Here is a 17,568-nt window from a genome sequence, read left to right as displayed (position 1 = left end):
AATCTGATGCCATTTAACAGAAAAGGAATCATTTTAAGGGCAAGCAAAAGAAAATTTTATTCTCTCTTTCTACCTTCTCGAAGGAAAATACATATGCTCTTTACAGTTTGCAGACATCCCCGTTTCTACTACTACTATCTATTATCCTAAAAACCAAAAACACAATGTAAAATTGTTTCAATTTTAGAGTTTTATTTTTTTATACATTTTTTTGAAGCTTCAAATTTCTAAATATGCAATATTGACATATATATATTTTTAAAAATATAAAGTTCAATTACAATATAGTTTACGTCCTACACTTGCTAAATACAGTTTTATTTGAAAAGCAAAAAATAAAAGAAGAAGAAGATATCAGTAAATGTGTTATCAGTTTTATTTGAAGATACAGTTTTATTTGTAGGTCTCGTAAAAAACTCTGTTTGGATATCTAATTTCTCAAAATTTTTTCTATTACTTGATAACGCATTTTCCAATGTTTACGTCCAACACTTGCTAAACGGAGAATACAGTTTTATTTGAGAAGCAGAAATAAAAGAAGAAGAAGATATCAGTAAATGACTTCAACTTGAAATCTTTGTAAAATTAGGTCTCGTAAAAAACTCTGTTTGGATATTTAATTTCTCAAATTTTTTTCTATTACTTGATAACACATTTTCCAATGTTTTTATGACATCTACTATATCACAAAAATATTATGGTAAATAACACAAAAAAATCTTCTAAATCAATCCGAATAGAAAAAAATTCAAGAGTGTACATATTACTATATTAGGATATGTTTATTTATGTAATTAATTAATAAATAAATACATTAGACTCAAGAATAGGTACAACTATTACTATTGTCTAACTAGGTGAATCAAAACAGTAATGGATAAAACAAAAAAAAAAAGTGCGGGGAATAATAAACGGCCGTGAAAAGGAGAACGTTAAGTCAGGAAGGGGGACAGTCTATAAAAAGCGGAGGCCGTTATGTTGGGGGTAGTGCTGAGTGCCCTTCTCACTCTTCTTCTTCTTCTCAGGCTCTCTTCTCTCTGTTCTTCTCTGCTCTCCCCTGCTTTTTCTCTTTTTGCCCTTTTCTTTGGTCAATTCTAGTGAGAGAGAGAGAGAGAGCTAAATTGTATAGCGAGAGAAAGCGAAGAAGAGCTTTCGAGAGTTGGAGAGAGAAGGGTTTGGAGGTAGGAAGCAAACTATGGCTTCTTCTCCTTCTGCGAAGAAATGGGTGGTTTCTGTTTGCTCCATAATGCTGCTTGCGGTTGTTATCGTCGTCGGAGTTGTAGCTTCTGTTCGGAAATTTGAAGCTTCAAACCTGAGGTTTGAAGCTGTCTTTCTCTTTCTCTCTTCTCTCTCACACACTCAGAGAAAACACGCACATTCACCTTCCAATTCGTGTTCTGTTTTCCGCCATTGGAGCGCCTTAGATACCACCGTATTTCCTCCAAAATTTGCACGTTTTTACTTAACTACAAATGTGTTTCCTTGAATTCTGGAGTAAAATTTCTGGTTTGCTCTGCAAAATTCATCAGCATTTTCTTATTTTTCGGAAGTAGGAGATTATTTTTCCTCTTTATTTTGTCTACATTTTCGCTACTTTTCTTCCAGAATTGGAGGTTTTATTTTTCTTTTAGTTTCTTCCTTTTCCTTTCCTCTTCATTTTTAGTCTGAAACAAAAGGAGTTGGAAATTTGTCAACTACGGCGTCGTTTTTTTTGACGTTCAGAAGCTCTAAAAAAAGCCTTTACATTTTTGCCTTTTCTTTTATAAGCAGCGATGCTGAACTGGAGAAGCTGCAGAGCTTACACAACTCGACAATGGCGGCAAGGTCAGTTGTTCAGTCCAATTCAGTGATTTAACTCAGCTTTTTCCTTTCACTTTTCTCTGAAAATGACCGAGTCGACTCAGTATTGTTTTTTTTTTTTAAATTTTACATTTCCGTCCAATCTTAACCGTCAACTTCTCCCTCCAAGATCAAACTCAACGACTCTCCACCGTAAGATTATCAATTCCACCTCGCCGTCTCAACCCGACCAGAGCAAATCTCAGCCGTTGAGATCCTTCGCTAAACCTTAAATCTCAACCGTTTATTCCGTTAACATTCCCTTCCCTTTGGATTCCTCTGTTCTTTTTCTGTGTCTGTCTATTTCACCAAATCCTCATTGGTTCATTCAAGGCTTCAACCGCTTCTTTCCTTTTTTTTTTTCCTCCCACTTTCCACAACTACCCCGGTCAACAAACCTTTCATAATTATCAACGTCATGGGTATTATAGTCATTACATTCTACACTGCAGTTTTCAGTTACCACTATTGCTACTTTCTCTCTCTAGGCATAGGGCGGGCAGGGCAGCCTTTTTGACGGTTTTAACGGTCTGCGTGATGCCTCCACCTCCACCGCCCAACTGACATTAGGAAAAAAATGTACAGAAATTTGCACTTAAATTTTTGCACACAGTGAAGGTGTAGTGTGTGTAGTGGGGCTGTTCCTTTTTTCTTTTGGCAGCAGTGTGCCACACGCGGCCACTTTTTTTTTTTTTTGTTAATGCGTGGATTGCTGCAGTAGATGTCGGTGATCTATTCCACATGAAATTACCAAATTGACCTCAATGCTGAAAAGGAGACATGAATTTCGCAGATTAATCAATAAAACGAAAAGGGACTTTAAATTGGATTAATTTGGTTGATGTGTATGATGTCTGCAGTTGAAAATTAAATACTGGCCAAAAAAATGGTAGAGAATGTAATAATAATGGTAACGGGTATTTTGGGATGTTTCAGGTTGGAAGAGGTCGAGGCTGCTTTGGCTGAGCACGCAGTTGATGACCCTGAAGAGATTGCTTCAATGGTGGCAATGTAGGCTACTACCTTAACTGTTATTCTCTGTTTTGTCCCTGTCATTGTAATAAATGTTTTCACTTGCATTTACTCAACATGGTGTTTTGGATGTTACGGTTTGGTTTATCACGTGGTCCTTCAATTGAAACTGCTCCTCTTTGGTATAGCATTGATACATAGCAGACCTACCCAACCAGCATTTTAGTCCTCCTCATCTAGCAACAAATTTTCTCCAGCTAATGATTCAATTATTTTGCTGGGTTCTTGGTGAATCTTGAACTACCTTTGAGTTCTAACACTTCTTGCTCTACACTATTGTTACTTGTAAATTGCTGGTGATTATGTGCCATTGGAACTGACATTATGGAGATTGCTTGGATCCATAGAACCCATGTTCTTATCTGCACTTCAGTTTGTGCACATGGGACTCTAGTTAGATCCGTGTCTTACGCTATTTAATTCTCTGATTTTGTTCTGTTTTTTTTTTTTAATTCAGTTAGATTCAGATATGGACACGTATCTCAAATAGACAAGTGCCCGTACATGTCGATTATGGTGCATTGTGGGAAACTGAATTGATTAATTCTGTTTCATTTCATTGGCTAATTTATGCTACCATATGAGATAATACTACATTAAAAGCAGTGCCACATTCAGCAGATTTCTTTATTATCTTGTTGATCTGTTTAGTTACGAACTGTAAAGTAATCATTTGACTGCTGTCTGCTGTCACATACATATGTATATTGAATTCCATGTGCATCAGTGCATGTGCATGCTGGAAAAGGTGCGCGAGACATATGACCAATCCACTGGTTGGTGCATGCCTGTAATGTAAGATAGATTAAGCCTGTTCAGATAAGGAATCCTCTTGTGTACGTAATCTTTCATGCCATTTTCTGTCCTATCTTTTTCACGTGCCTGTATCATCCATTTGTGGCACATGAACGGAAAAAAATTGTGGTAGATTTGATGCACAATTTAGACTTGAAGCGAAGGACCTAATGTCAAGTGATAGCCTGTCTTCACCTTTTTGTAGAACAAAACAAGCCCAAATGTGGCTGTTAAAGAAAGAGACGACTTCAAAAGGTCAATGAGCATAGTTACCTCCACCGACACATCATTTGGCAAAAAGTCCTACATTTTCTTGCATCCCTAGAATTACTGAGAATAGTAATAATTGGGACAAGAAAATATCAGACAGGGACATGTGACACCTTGGGTTGCTTGCTTTACCCATGGTTATTGTCTGATGAAATTAATTCTTACTCAACGATTACAATCTGGAGTCCTAAGCAATTTTGTTTTTTTTTTTCTTTGGGATTAACAGGAGCATCAAGAACAGCACTGAGAGGAGAAAACTTGGATTTTTCTCATGTGGAACTGGTAATCCTATTGATGACTGCTGGCGCTGTGATCCGAATTGGCAAAAGAACCGCAAGCGCCTTGCTGATTGCGGAATTGGTTTTGGACGCAATGCCATTGGCGGCCGTGACGGCCGGTATTATGTTGTGACTGACTCTAGTGATGATGACCCTGTTAACCCCCGGCCTGGTACCCTGCGCCATGCTGTTATCCAGGATCAGCCCCTTTGGATTGTGTTTAAGCGTGATATGGTCATCACACTGAAGCAGGAATTAATCATGAACAGTTTTAAAACAATTGATGCCCGTGGAGTGAATGTCCACATTGCTAATCGTGCGTGCATCACAATCCAATTTGTTACCAATATCATAATTCATGGACTGCACATCCATGATTGTAAACCCACTGGGAATGCCATGGTTAGAAGCTCTCCATCACATTATGGCTGGAGGACAATGGCTGATGGTGATGCCATCTCCATCTTCGGTTCGAGCCATATCTGGGTAGATCACAATTCCCTCTCTAACTGTGCTGATGGCCTTGTTGATGCTGTCATGGGCTCGACTGCTATTACCATTTCCAACAACTATTTTACCCACCACAATGAGGTCTGGAATTTGAAATCCCTATTTCCAAACTTGCTCCAACTTAAGCCTCTATTTTTATGGTGTATAATAAATCAATCAAGTCTCATGTTTTTGGAAACAGGTAATGCTCTTGGGTCACAGCGATTCCTACGTGAGAGACAAGCAAATGCAAGTGACAATTGCCTACAACCACTTTGGAGAGGGTCTTATTCAGAGAATGCCAAGGTAATTTTATTGCAAATTGTATCTAACATGAAAATCCAGTAACACAAAACACTCAATGGCTGAATTATCTTTTTAAACATTCTTCCACTCAACGCCTTCGGGTTCAAGCATTCTGTTTAGGAAACCTAAAACAGAGACAATTTGCAAAATTGCAGGTGCAGACACGGGTACTTCCATGTGGTTAACAATGACTACACTCATTGGGAGATGTATGCCATAGGTGGAAGTGCTAGTCCCACAATTAATAGCCAGGGAAATCGTTACCTCGCCCCGCTCAATCCTTTTGCAAAGGAGGTAATATACAGTTACCAGCATTCAACATCTACCTGGTGATGACTTTTTATTAACCATGACCTCATTGAACTGATCCCCTTTTATGTAAATGGACTGGTTTTGACAGGTAACAAAGAGGGTCGAAACTGCTGAATACCAGTGGAAGGGTTGGAACTGGAGATCAGAGGGCGACCTGATGCTTAATGGTGCCTATTTCACTCCATCTGGAGCAGGGGCCTCGGCCAGCTATGCCAGAGCTTCAAGTTTAGGTGCCAAGTCGTCTTCCATGGTCGCAACAATGACTTCTGGTGCTGGTGTCCTTGATTGCCGCAGGGGCCGCACTTGTTAGCAGCTGGTGCCAATTGCACAAATATGAAAGAGAGTCTTTTTCTGTTTTTTTTTCTTTTTTTTTGTTTACTTTTTTCCCCCTCTATACTAGTAGTATCCCCATCTCCATGATATTACTGCCATTGTTTGTGAGTCATCCATCCATCCATTTACTTCAATTGGCAAGTGTACATTTTTTGCACATGTCAATCATTCATCCTCATCCATATTCTCGTATGCCTTTGTCTCCCATTGTTATTGGCAACCTCGGCCTGCTTCAATTGAAAGAAACCACCGCCCATTCCAGAAGCAGGCGCAGAAGCGTTGTTCATATTCTTAAATCTTCTTTTTCCTCCTCAGTCTTCTGTCCATTGTTCTAACCATCATTTTATCCATCTGCTAAGTGTCCGGTTTATAGGAACTAAATGATTTTGTAATTTCTTTTTTCTTGCCTTTTCTTTTTAGCCTTTTGGAGTCGTATACCACAGTGTGAATGTCAATCCCCTGAGTGATGGAAAAGGGAAAGAAAAAAAAAAAAACAAAAAAGCGAAGCTTTTGTAATGGACGATTGCATAGCAACAAGGTTCTTTACCTTTATTCCTTTTTTTTTCTTGCTTTGTCTTGTCAATGGAAGCAGAGTCTTGGTCTCTTGATTGTTCATTATTATCACTACCACTTTATGCTATCAATCATATTAATCCACCGTTTGCTTACTTTTACTTGCCCGTGGTTGCAATGATTATTCCATGTGCACACGGTGAAGATTGCCGTGTTTACACTAATGATCAATGATTATTCATTCCCTATCGTCTAACAGATTAGTTACATTACTATCGACTTTTATTGTTGTGATTATGATCTTGACGGGATTTATTTCTTGCACCAACTTTGCTGGATGATGATGTTTGTATACACAAAAGAAACCAAGTGGTCTCAACTTTGAGAGGAATCTTGTTTCACCACTGTGCAAAGAGATCCTTGTAAATTCTCCAAATCCATATGATTTCCAATTGGCAGGATGGGCATCGAGCACCCTTTTACTTTCACTTTCAGTAGTACTTTCTCGGGTATTTCACCATTCTTGGTGTTGAAAATTAAATGATGCAATTGTAGAAAGTCATGGAATGCAACAGAAGACCTAAACAATTAGTAGTCTATAATATATGACTGACTGCATGAGAATGGGAATTCGTCCATACCAATATGAAGTGGAAAGAAAACCTCTTATCGAAATTTTACCTCATTTGCTTCTGCTATTGACTTTGCATTCCCCTCCCTCCCCACCTTCTAAATACATTGATCTTAAAATCAAAAGAACCATATAAGAAAAGTGCACATGTACTTTGATGAGAAGGTAGCCTCCTTTTCTTTGTGGAGGGAAGTTTTATTCCAACGATTCACATGTAAGCATCTGAGGTCCATGCTAATAAATACTTTGTTCTGAAGTACTCTGTTTCACTTCTAAGGTTTGTTTCAACGTTGGGTGCTGTTGTCTAAAGTACTTTGTTCTCACTTTCATGAGTTTCGTCCTATGGTTTACAGTACACCTGCCATACCACAACAACATTCACTTAGGTCCTTCCCCTCTTTTAGAGGTGGCAATTTGTCCCAAGTCCCAATGGGTTATCCATGCCCATGGGGACTTTGGGCGGGATGGGTATTGGATTTTGATATTGGGTTTAAAATGGGACAAATCCCAATTGTACCCATTAATTGATGGGAATACTTGGGAAATACTTGGGTACCCATTGGGCTCAAATAACAAGGGCTCTGTTTGGTTTAACTGTTTTTGGGGGGTATTTTTGAAATATTTTATTATAGCAGTGTATATGAAAAATTTTTACTATAAAATTTTTTTGAAATATTTGATATACTAATATGGATGGGATGTTTTTTGAGTTATTGTATATTACTGTAACATTGTATTTGAAAAACTTATTTTTTGAAAAAATAGCCAATCCAAACGGAGTCTTAGATTCAAAAATTATCTTTAACAATTTTTATAGTCATACTAGAGAATATAATCTAGTAGTTTTCCTAGTCATTATCCACAAGAATTTTCAACATTTCAGTCAATTTAGACCTGTCATCTTTGGACAATGATGAGAATAAATATTCAATACCTTAAGTACCTTGGCCATCTTGATATATGTTGGAATATGACTGTATATCTATTTTTTCCTTTATTTGTTAATCCAATTTTTGATGGGAATCCTGAGTATAAAGCACTTGCATGTTTATTTAATAAAATTTAAAAAAATTTAATAAATCAAAAATATTAAAATTATATAAAAAATAAAAATGAATTAAAGGAAAAAAATATGTAGAAAATAGATTTGGGTATTGGGCGGGATCAATCTAAACCCATCCCAAAGTGATCCCGCCCAACTTAGTCCCAAAATACATATGGATAAGATTGGACCCAAACCTATATGACCCGGTTCCATCACAAACCCAAACAAATCCCGCCCATCCCGCCCATTTTGCCACCTCTACCCTCTTTGCTTTCAATTAATGCAACTTTTCTTTTAAATAAAACAAATTCATTCGCGATTAACATAAGCAAATGAAATTAAAATCAAATTACTAGAATGGGTTATCTCCATTCCACCAAATACTCATCGTCAATAGAATCTGTAACATGGGTTTAATCAAATATTGAAGTAAAGCTAAATTCCAATTTAGTAACTTCTTATCCGATCAATTTTAGAAAATGTAGGTAGCTTTAGGTGTATATGAACCCCTAAGCAATGGACTACTAATGCTAAAAATTGCAACGAATCTTTTGTTCCACTCACTTACCATTCTCGTCTCACTTTTTATTATATTGATATTTTTCCTTCATAAATATCGTATTTTAATTCTTTTTTATTTTCTCCAAATCCAATAACTATTAATTGAGTAAAAAAATAAATATAACAGTCTCAAAAAAGCGATATACAATAAAAAATTAAAAATATAGCAGAAAATCTCATTTTTTGTGTATTTTAATTTTTTGAATTTGTTAAATTTTGTATATTACTCAGTTAATAACGGTTACATTTTTTTAAAGAAAAAGAATTAAAATATAATATTTATGAAAAAAATATCAATATAATAAAAAAGTAGGACAGAAGATCGGTCGCGACTCAAAATCGGAAAATGAATCCCGTGCTCTATCTAAGCCACGTGCAAGAAGCCTAAAGCCACAGAGCTCTGCATGTGAGGTTGGGTCCATCGTCCATGGGGGCATGTGAAGCCATCCTTTTGCCCAAATGGACACTTGGGGTTGGGGCCTTGTTCGCTGATGCTGATGCATTCGCCCAACAGCCAACGGCACATGTATTAATTAGCATGTTGCATATAGTAACTTTCCAAACCAAACAGGCCTAATTTGCAACAAATTCATATTCGCTATCATTCACTTTCCCTTTGATTGTTGCTACATCCCTCCCTCTCACCAATATCCAGAGGCGCAGCAGAGTAAATGGGGTCTTTACTCGTTAGGGTCTCTTCTCGTCTTATTGTTTCAGTTGTCTTTCTTGTTTTTCATCACTTTTACACTTGAATTAATGGGAATAGGAGGCTGCTCTCGTGATTCAATGATTCCGAATCCAAATTTCACACAGAGCAGATTCTACTACTCTTACTGACATGGCTGGTGGATCTCAGACATGATTTACTGATTGGTTAATCTAATAATTGTGCTTCTTGGAGTTAATTATAACTAGATAATGATGATAATATACGACAGCTGGGCAGAAATAGTCATGGCTTTGGATCTAGCTTCTTTTACTAGTTATGTAATTATGTGTGTATCAGCAATAATCCAAAGAGAAATCAATTTTCATTTCGTGTAGTAGTTTGCAGCAAATTGTGACCCTACCTACAGCAGTTAAAGATTCATTTCTTGGTTTGACAATGGATGTGCATAATTTCTTGAGAAAGAATTCGAACAAGCAATGATCATATGCCCAGAAATGAAACTTTTAGGCCACAAACGTAATAATAGTCGTAATTTAAGACAAGACAAAAAATTTGCAGATTCAAAGTGGATAAGAAACAAAAGTATTTGGTTGAAAGAAAAATGAATCACAAGAAGTGAAAGTTTACGTTCTTTGTAAAGGATTAGATTCTTTTTTTTATATATATATATATAACTTCAGCGTAAGAAGAAAGCAAAATATGGTTCTTTAAAAGATCCAGTTGCTCTTTAATATTGGAAGAATAACTTGAAAAATGACAGGTAAACTTTGCTAATCCTCTATTATTGTTGGCAATTTTTGAGTGTTAAGACGATTGGCAGAATGACTATTCATGGACTGGATTGCGGAAAAGACATCTATATCTTCCTTAATAGAACAAGCACAATAAATTGCTTTTGATGCATGTAAGCCTCCACCTGGATTTGGGTTTAATCTTTTCAAGATCCGCTAATGATGAGAGATAATTGCCTAGCTTAGAGTAATCGAATTGCTTTTTGTTTCGTTAAGCAAATAATTTCTTGAATAATTACTCTTCATTGGTATACATCAAGCTCTGAAGAAAAAAAAATCCGTCAAAAAAACTAACATTAACACCATATGAACAGCCATTCTCAAGTTAAACAGTACATTGTATTTCAGCTACAAAAGTTAATGAGAGCAGAAATTCTAACCAAACCGAATAATGCAGTTGTCCGTCCTGTGAACTATCAGCTAGATGGAACAACCAAAAGCAGTGTATCTAGCACAAGTTTTGGTTAGTTTACGTTGTTTATTGAAACTTTAGTCGTATAATCTCCTTTTATAAGTCAACTCCAGTGTGCAGTTTGATGAGTCAAAGATACAGATTTAGCTGACAGCACTAAATCAGATTTCCGTGATCTAATCTGTGATCATAAACAGAATAATAATCGTTTCTTTACAGTCCTATTCATGTCTTCAAGAGCTTGTGATGTGCAATTGCCTAAAACTTTTGGATCGATAAGACCTCATAGCTTACTCTGCGATTGTCGTGTCAGTTTGAAATGTATATCCAGCCTCAGCAAGATGGGATTTCACCAGGGAAAGAGCTTTGGAGCGGTGGGAGATCTTGTTCTTTTCTTCCTTCGGCATCTCAGCATACCTGCAGCAAGAACATGTCAATTATCTGGAAGGATTTTGTGTTAAAGAAAATGATAAATCTGAAACTTAAAAAGGAGCTGCTCAAGGTAGAGAATGGGTATTACGTTTCATTATAGCCATCAGGTTGAAAGACGGGATCCCATCCAAAGTCATTGGGTCCTTTGGCAGGAACAATTTTGCCCTGAAATGTCAAAAAATTCGAGAGTCAATTGGTTACTCCTTCCTCCTCCCCCATAGATGACGGGGTGCGGGAGATTACCATTAAGATAAAACAAAAATAGTGCAAAAAGATGAAGTGAAACATTTACTCCAAAAAATCCTACTACTCTCTTGGAGAGAAGGGAATGAGGACGCACAAAATTAGCTTTGGAGAAACTACAACTTTCAGATGTATGCAAGTAGTTAAATAATTTTTTCCTTCCGAAAAGAATTTTCTTGAGAGTTATTGCTAACGCAAATCCATTAAGGAATCTGTTAATATTAGTTCCATTAAGGAATCTGTTAATATTAGTTTAGAAGAGAAGTCATCCAATGCACCAATTAGATAACGGTATTTATCAATCCATTATTGCCTCTCCAACTTCATTCAAACTCCTTCCATGTTTATAAAATGGAAAACAATCACAAATAAGTAACCCAAAAAAGAAGTAACGTATCTCAGAAACAAAGGATGGCCAGCATTCTCTAGCCAGTTTTCTAACTCAGCACAACTTGAAAATCAAAAGATTAATGTATGTAGGAAAGCTTGAAGACTTCTATCCAATAGCAAAAGCTTTATACATGCTTGCAAAAATGAATGCTACAGACTATGAAACTGACAAGCAAAAACACATAATACTTGATTTGATTCAGTTAATAAGACATACCGCAGTTTTTCCTAGAAAAGTTATTGGCTCCATATTTGGCCCAAGAGCAAGAGAAAATATACAAAGAGCATAGGCTGATTTATCTTCATATGCCATCAGTAAGTTGTTCAGACCTACAATAGCAGAACAAGCTTAACAAACAAGAAAATGACTGGAAGGACCAAAAGAAGTTCTTATAATTGCATATCAAAGAATCAAAAGAAACATAACAACAGATAAAATATACCTTCATGTCCAATCTTCTGCAAAAACCACTTGCTAGAGATTTAGTTTGTGATTGCCATAAAAAAGCAAAAGAAAATCAGGAACACATAATTGAAGAAATGAAGAGTAGTACTTGAGTAATCCAAAATGACATTTCAAGAGCTATAATAAATCGATTTACCAAAGAAGCACATAATGTGCTTGTAAAAAGAGAGAACTTTATGGTGTGGTAAAATGCATTCCAGCAGTTACATGATAAAACCTCTCGTGAAGTTCAGAGAGTCCAGCCACAGTTGCTTTTTCTGGAACCAGAGCTTATGCAAGATGTTTTTCAGCTTTATCTTTCTTTACACATTCTTTCCGAAATCACAAGACAGTAAATCTTATTATTATATGAAACTCAAGTTGTAGTACTAAACGCCACCCCTTATGAACAAGAAAAAGCCCTTAACATATCCAGCAATTTGGAGACGAATCATTCTTCACATTAGAAACTAGACTGGACTATTTGTTTTTCAACCAATTTTGATCTATGGCCTAACAACATGCTTCAGGCTCAAAATTCATTCACTTCCGACCGCAGTTTCTTCACCAGAGATAACAAAGAAGAACCCTGATTTTTTGCGCCATTAACAAGTCAGCTTAAGAACGTAATGGTATGTCTAAGAAAATGCTAGTAAAGCAGAAAAAAAAACTTAACCTCATGGAAGCTTGAAGTAGAAAAACTTACATATAAGGCCCTGCAAAATCATTTCAACAAAAATCATAAAATTAGCAAACACTGCTCACAACATGTTGATAAATTAAAAAAGAAGAAACGAAAAAAGAAGACCTAAAATTCCATCTTTTAAGGGAATTACCTGGCAGACCCTTGAGGGCATTGAAACAGAGGCAAGTATCTTCCACCAGCACCGGTCCATTCACCTTCCAATTCCATTTAAAAACAATGAAACTCAACACCAAGCATAAAAACAACGCACAAACAAAGACGCATACACTACACAGATAGTGTTATGAGACAGAGCATCAATGGCAGAGCATATTCTTTTCAATACAATAACTTAAACACAACAATTACCGACGAAGCATGGACTAAAACCTGTACTCCGTGCAGAAATACTTGCGCCCCATGCTTCGAATCTTGCACTCAAGGGTTTCCATTTGATTTAACAACAAAAAATTCAAATAAAGCACACAAAACAGTAACACAAGCTGATATATAGGAACAAACCAGTGACAGAGCAACAACGCAAAAAGTGTTGTACGGCATGGAGCAAGAGTAGTACTTTATGCATCGATAGTTGTACGCACATACCTCTTTGGCAGCAATCTTAGCCTTTTCCTTGGAGATATCCTCAGGCTCACCTTGTAGCTCCAGCACTGCACAGCCACCATAAACCCAAAAAACCGAAGGAAAAAGAGAGATCAAATAGCGAAACAAAGAATTAAGTGCTAATATATATGTTGTAAAACAATTACATACAGTCAAGTTTGAGGGATTGAAAGGGAATCGAGTTGCCGAGAATAGCACGAACTTCCTCGAGCTTCTTGGCGTTGCCGGTGACAAAAGTCACTGGCCGGGACAGCACCAATCCCTTCACCACAGCCGTCGCCGCAGACATTTTCCCGCGGTTTTCTCTCTTTTTTTTTTTTGGGTGGGTTTTTGTTGTGATGGACCGATGGTCATAGGTTTGGTAATCTAAATCAACGTTGTAAGAATGCCTTTCTAACAGAAGGCCGTACCAGGGAGCCCAGAATCAATCAAAGTTTACTTATAAGGTCTCAAAAGCAGACATTTTGAAGTGAACCAGCCCAAACTTCCCTTGGGCTAAGCTTGGGTCATTCTACGGATGCTGGGGTTATCATTTCATTCATTTAAGCTTAGTTTGTGTTTGGGGGAATGGGAGGTAATGGAAAAGAAAGAAAATGGAGGGATAAGATTCTTAATGTTTGGAGGCTTCTAGGGAGGGACAGAAAGGATAAAGAGTAGAGGTGTAATCGAATCGAGTCAAACTCGAGTAACGCATTACTTGCTACTTGAGCTCAATTTGAGTTAAAACTCGAGCTCTTGAAAGTCAGAGTTCAAGTTTGAACTCGATTTTATTTTGCCTTATTTGAACTTGAGTTTGAGCTTGTGTAAATCAAGTTCAATCGAATTTAATTCGAACTCAATCAAGCCTAATTGAGTTTAAAAAATATCAATTTATACTTTATATAACTTTAAACAAGAAAGAAATAGGTATTTCATACTAATAAATAAAAAATTAATAAGGTTTCATTTATTTTCCTTTTATATTTAATACAAACAAGATCGATGGATTTCATTTTCCTCTACTTTCTTTTCCTTTTCTTTTCACCGGAATCCTCTCCTTTCTTTTTCGTCCCTTTCCTTCAATCCAAACGATGTGCGTGGCAGGTAATACCAATTTGTCCACAATTTCATTTCCGAGGCTCGATTCATAAATAAAACCATTTGAAGGAAAAACGTGAAAAACTAAACACACCTAGACAACAAGACAGTCAATATTTTACTCCAAAGAATTTTTGTAAAGCACGTAATTATTGGCTTCACACATGATTGCCCAAATTGCTTTGATATGGTAAATTGTCTTCTTTTTTTTTTTTGGTTTTTAGGTTTTTTTGTTTTTGACTATTCCAACACCAGCGGACTCCCAAGTGGACATCATGCAAAAAAGACAAGGTTCGATCTTGCTAACTTCAACAATGAAGTTATTGTTGACTGAAATTTATTTGCTTCGCTAACTTCTGAAGATGCTACCAGTTTAGGTACGAGAATTTCATAATTATTCTACCATGTTTGTTAGCAGCTTCTCTTCATTACGACCCTTCTTGCCTCCCTCTCGGTTACAACAAACTCTCATATTCAAGTTCCTATAAAGTCAGCTAATAATCACATGTAATCATGAAAATGCATGGCAAGTTCACTACAATACGACAGAGCTCCATTTTCGTTCATTTTTTTCCTGTTTGGATGTGATCATATTTGCGAGTTGAACTAGTCCTATTTGGTCCTTTATGAGTTGTCACACATTTTCCTCTAAGCATATTCCACACCTAGGGTGTCCTATCACCTATGAGCCATGTTAGGTTGTTTCTTTTTGACTAGGAAACCATTACAAAGTAGTGTATGGAGACCGCCTGTCTGGCAAGTGAGTTTTTTAGGTATTTTTCTAAAATTTTACTGTGATTTACTGTAGAAGTTTTTTAAAAAAATTTTGAAGTGTGTTTTTTTTGAATATTTTGACGTGTATAGTTTAAAAATTTTGAAAAGTTTTTGAGATTATTGTAGTTAAAATTTTTAAAAAACTTATAACAGATAAATTTGACAAAAAATTTGTCTACCAAGCAAGGCCATATAGAACGCAAAATGTAACTCAATCAACTTAAACCAATGTAGTCTGTTTGGATAGGGTATTATTTGAAATATTATTTGGAATAATTACTGTAGCACTTTTTGTAATGTGATGTATGTGAGATAAAAAGGTAGTTGGGAATATAAAAAGGTGGGTTGGAAAATGTGTTTATGATGCAAGCGAAATATTATTTGAGATAATATTACAATCCTTTGCTATTGCGAGCTAAGGATATTTCGGATTAGTATTTACCCTTTTTCATTATCTTGTACCTCGTTCTTTTTTCTTTTTCGAGTTGGACAGAATCAATGATAGTTTTGACCGAACTATTTATGGGCTCAATGTAATCTTAGAGCTGTTTCAGAAAATTTAGTGCAGTTTCTTTACACGACACGATAAAACTTTTCAACTTTTTGAAAAATCTGCAGATTCTTCTGTAATACTTGTAGAATTGAGAAAGGACCTAATACAAAGAGAAGTAACTATATAGGCAATAGAAGCTTATTGCAAAACTTGTCGGTCCAATAATCAGGCAAGAGAAGAGCTCCTAAAGTCAATTTAATGATTACGAGAAGATTTGTGTGAAGATGCTAAGAAAAAATAGTCTTGAGTTTAATTTTCAAGAAATGGACTATGATGCATCAAACTTCAAGCAATGCTTGCACCATCTTTTGGATAATTCTCACGTACTTAGTTTAGGTTTAGTCAGGATTTAGATATCTTTCTTATATTTTCTTACCCTACATTTTTTGCCTCCAAATCAACAATGAACAATGATTACTAACCTTCTTACGCGAAATCATACCTGTTTTCTTATATGAGCATTTCATGGTTATTATAACTAAGAAGAAATTTCAGGGTATTTTCTAAGTCCTCTCAAAAATGGAAAAAATAAAATCAGGGTTTTAGTTGGGCAGGTGAGGGTGGTGACAGAAGAAAAAGGTGGCCACATCCATTGGCGGGGTTCCCAAGGTCATAACCCTAAATATAGGGGCTGCGAGCTGCGCCGTTTAGCTTTATATTTTTGGACCATAGTATCATCCATAGACCATAGTCCCACATTTTTTAGTGGAACTTTACGATCTACATTTTTACTCCCACAATTATAAGAATATTTTTGTTCTCTACCACACAAATAATGCACTATATACATACATACATTATACATAAATATACATATATTATTTATGTATATTGTAACGATTGAAACTCTCACCATATAGACTTAAAGGGAGAATTGGAAGAAAGGAAAGGTTTAATTTATGTGGTTTTATGTTATTTTGTATTGTACAATTCATTTCTTTAATAGGATCATTTTCTCGCGAGAGGTAATGAGAAGAATTATGGAATGGGTTGCTACCTATGTCTAGATCATGAATAAAAGGAAAATTTTCACATAAAACCCACAAGTGCCTATATTTTTTTAGTTATATCAAGATTATTAGGACTTTCTCTTTTCAAACACGGCACAAATACTTTTATGCAATATCCCGTCCATTGATAAAATTTTAAAAATTTATCTAGAAATTGGGTTTGATTAACAAGTGCCCTCAGATAGTTTCAAATGTAAATTATTTGATAAGAGCAAGACCAACTTATGAAAATAAAAGGCACTAATAAATATAATCGTGTAACATTCACAAGTACAATTTAAGAATTTTAATGAAGGGTATGTCTAACGAATGTTCATTGGGCACTCGTTATAATATAATTCAGGTGTCATATTTTTGAAAATATAAAATTAATTAGAAAAAATAAGTAAATACAAAAGAGAGTAGGTAAAATTAAATAGGAAAGTCACGTAAATGTAAGGACGGGTAATAATTAGTATATGTACATATACGTAGATTAGGTAAATTTTAGGTATATTAATGATTGACACCAATTAGAAAAGCCCTTTAACGAATACTTCAAAACACTGATTATAAAAATCCATAAAATTTAACACTTGTAATCTCATTTAACTGATTCCCTTAAAGGTACTCGTTATGTAAATGTTGTCAATAAAAGATGTTGACTGATAGTAGGAGTTTAGCAAGTGGTAATAACCATTTGAAGAAGATTTGCTATTCCAAATCTATGCATGTTCGTGCAATTATTTTGACAAGGAATGATAGGATAAATTCACAAATGGCATGATCAATAATGATGTTGAAAAGGGATTTGGGTTAGTCAACGATTAGTGGGCAAAACTATATATATATATATATATATATATATATATATCGATTTGATTCCTCTATTCACGTGATATGGCCTCAAAATCTGGAATATGTTGTAAGTAAAAGGTATCAGTCTCCAGTCCACTCAATCCGCTTAACTCCAAATTTTGGACAACTTTCTTGTTTTTTTGGGGCCCAAATTCTTTTAGTACTTCTTTTTAGGATTTTAGAATGGTGATTGAGCCCACTTTCATATGGTCCCACCCTTT

General features: G+C 35.8%; 2 protein-coding genes across 3 annotated transcripts; one reads left to right on the top strand and one right to left on the bottom strand.

Annotated features, from left to right (window-relative positions):
- Positions 1–1,047: 1,047 nt before the first annotated feature.
- On the top strand, positions 1,048–6,328 carry LOC113765183 (probable pectate lyase 8). Of its 2 annotated transcripts, none has more exons than XM_027309270.1 (7): positions 1,048–1,317; positions 1,771–1,824; positions 2,776–2,850; positions 4,163–4,805; positions 4,906–5,009; positions 5,165–5,303; positions 5,410–6,328. In XM_027309270.1, the coding sequence occupies exons 1-7, from the start codon at positions 1,196–1,198 to the stop codon at positions 5,629–5,631; spliced, it is 1,359 nt and encodes a 452-aa protein (XP_027165071.1). In that variant the 5' UTR covers positions 1,048–1,195; the 3' UTR covers positions 5,632–6,328. The 2 variants fall into 2 exon arrangements, with proteins under 2 accessions (XP_027165071.1, XP_027165070.1); XM_027309269.1 differs by having other exon boundaries at positions 1,768–1,824.
- A 3,833-nt stretch (positions 6,329–10,161) lies between these two features.
- LOC113765430 (inosine triphosphate pyrophosphatase) lies at positions 10,162–13,408 on the bottom strand. Its single transcript, XM_027309603.1, has 8 exons — positions 13,247–13,408; positions 13,079–13,143; positions 12,624–12,687; positions 12,494–12,503; positions 11,786–11,817; positions 11,560–11,672; positions 10,798–10,874; positions 10,162–10,694 (listed from the first exon to the last, which is right to left on the bottom strand). The coding sequence occupies exons 1-8, from the start codon at positions 13,383–13,385 to the stop codon at positions 10,568–10,570; spliced, it is 627 nt and encodes a 208-aa protein (XP_027165404.1). The 5' UTR covers positions 13,386–13,408; the 3' UTR covers positions 10,162–10,567.
- Positions 13,409–17,568: the final 4,160 nt, after the last annotated feature.

The sequence above is a fragment of the Coffea eugenioides genome, chromosome 3 (genome assembly GCF_003713205.1).
Source record: "Coffea eugenioides isolate CCC68of chromosome 3, Ceug_1.0, whole genome shotgun sequence".
Lineage (NCBI taxonomy): Eukaryota > Viridiplantae > Streptophyta > Magnoliopsida > Gentianales > Rubiaceae > Coffea > Coffea eugenioides.
The sequence above is the reverse complement of the archived record's forward strand: the minus strand, read 5'-3'. Positions and strand labels throughout refer to the sequence as shown.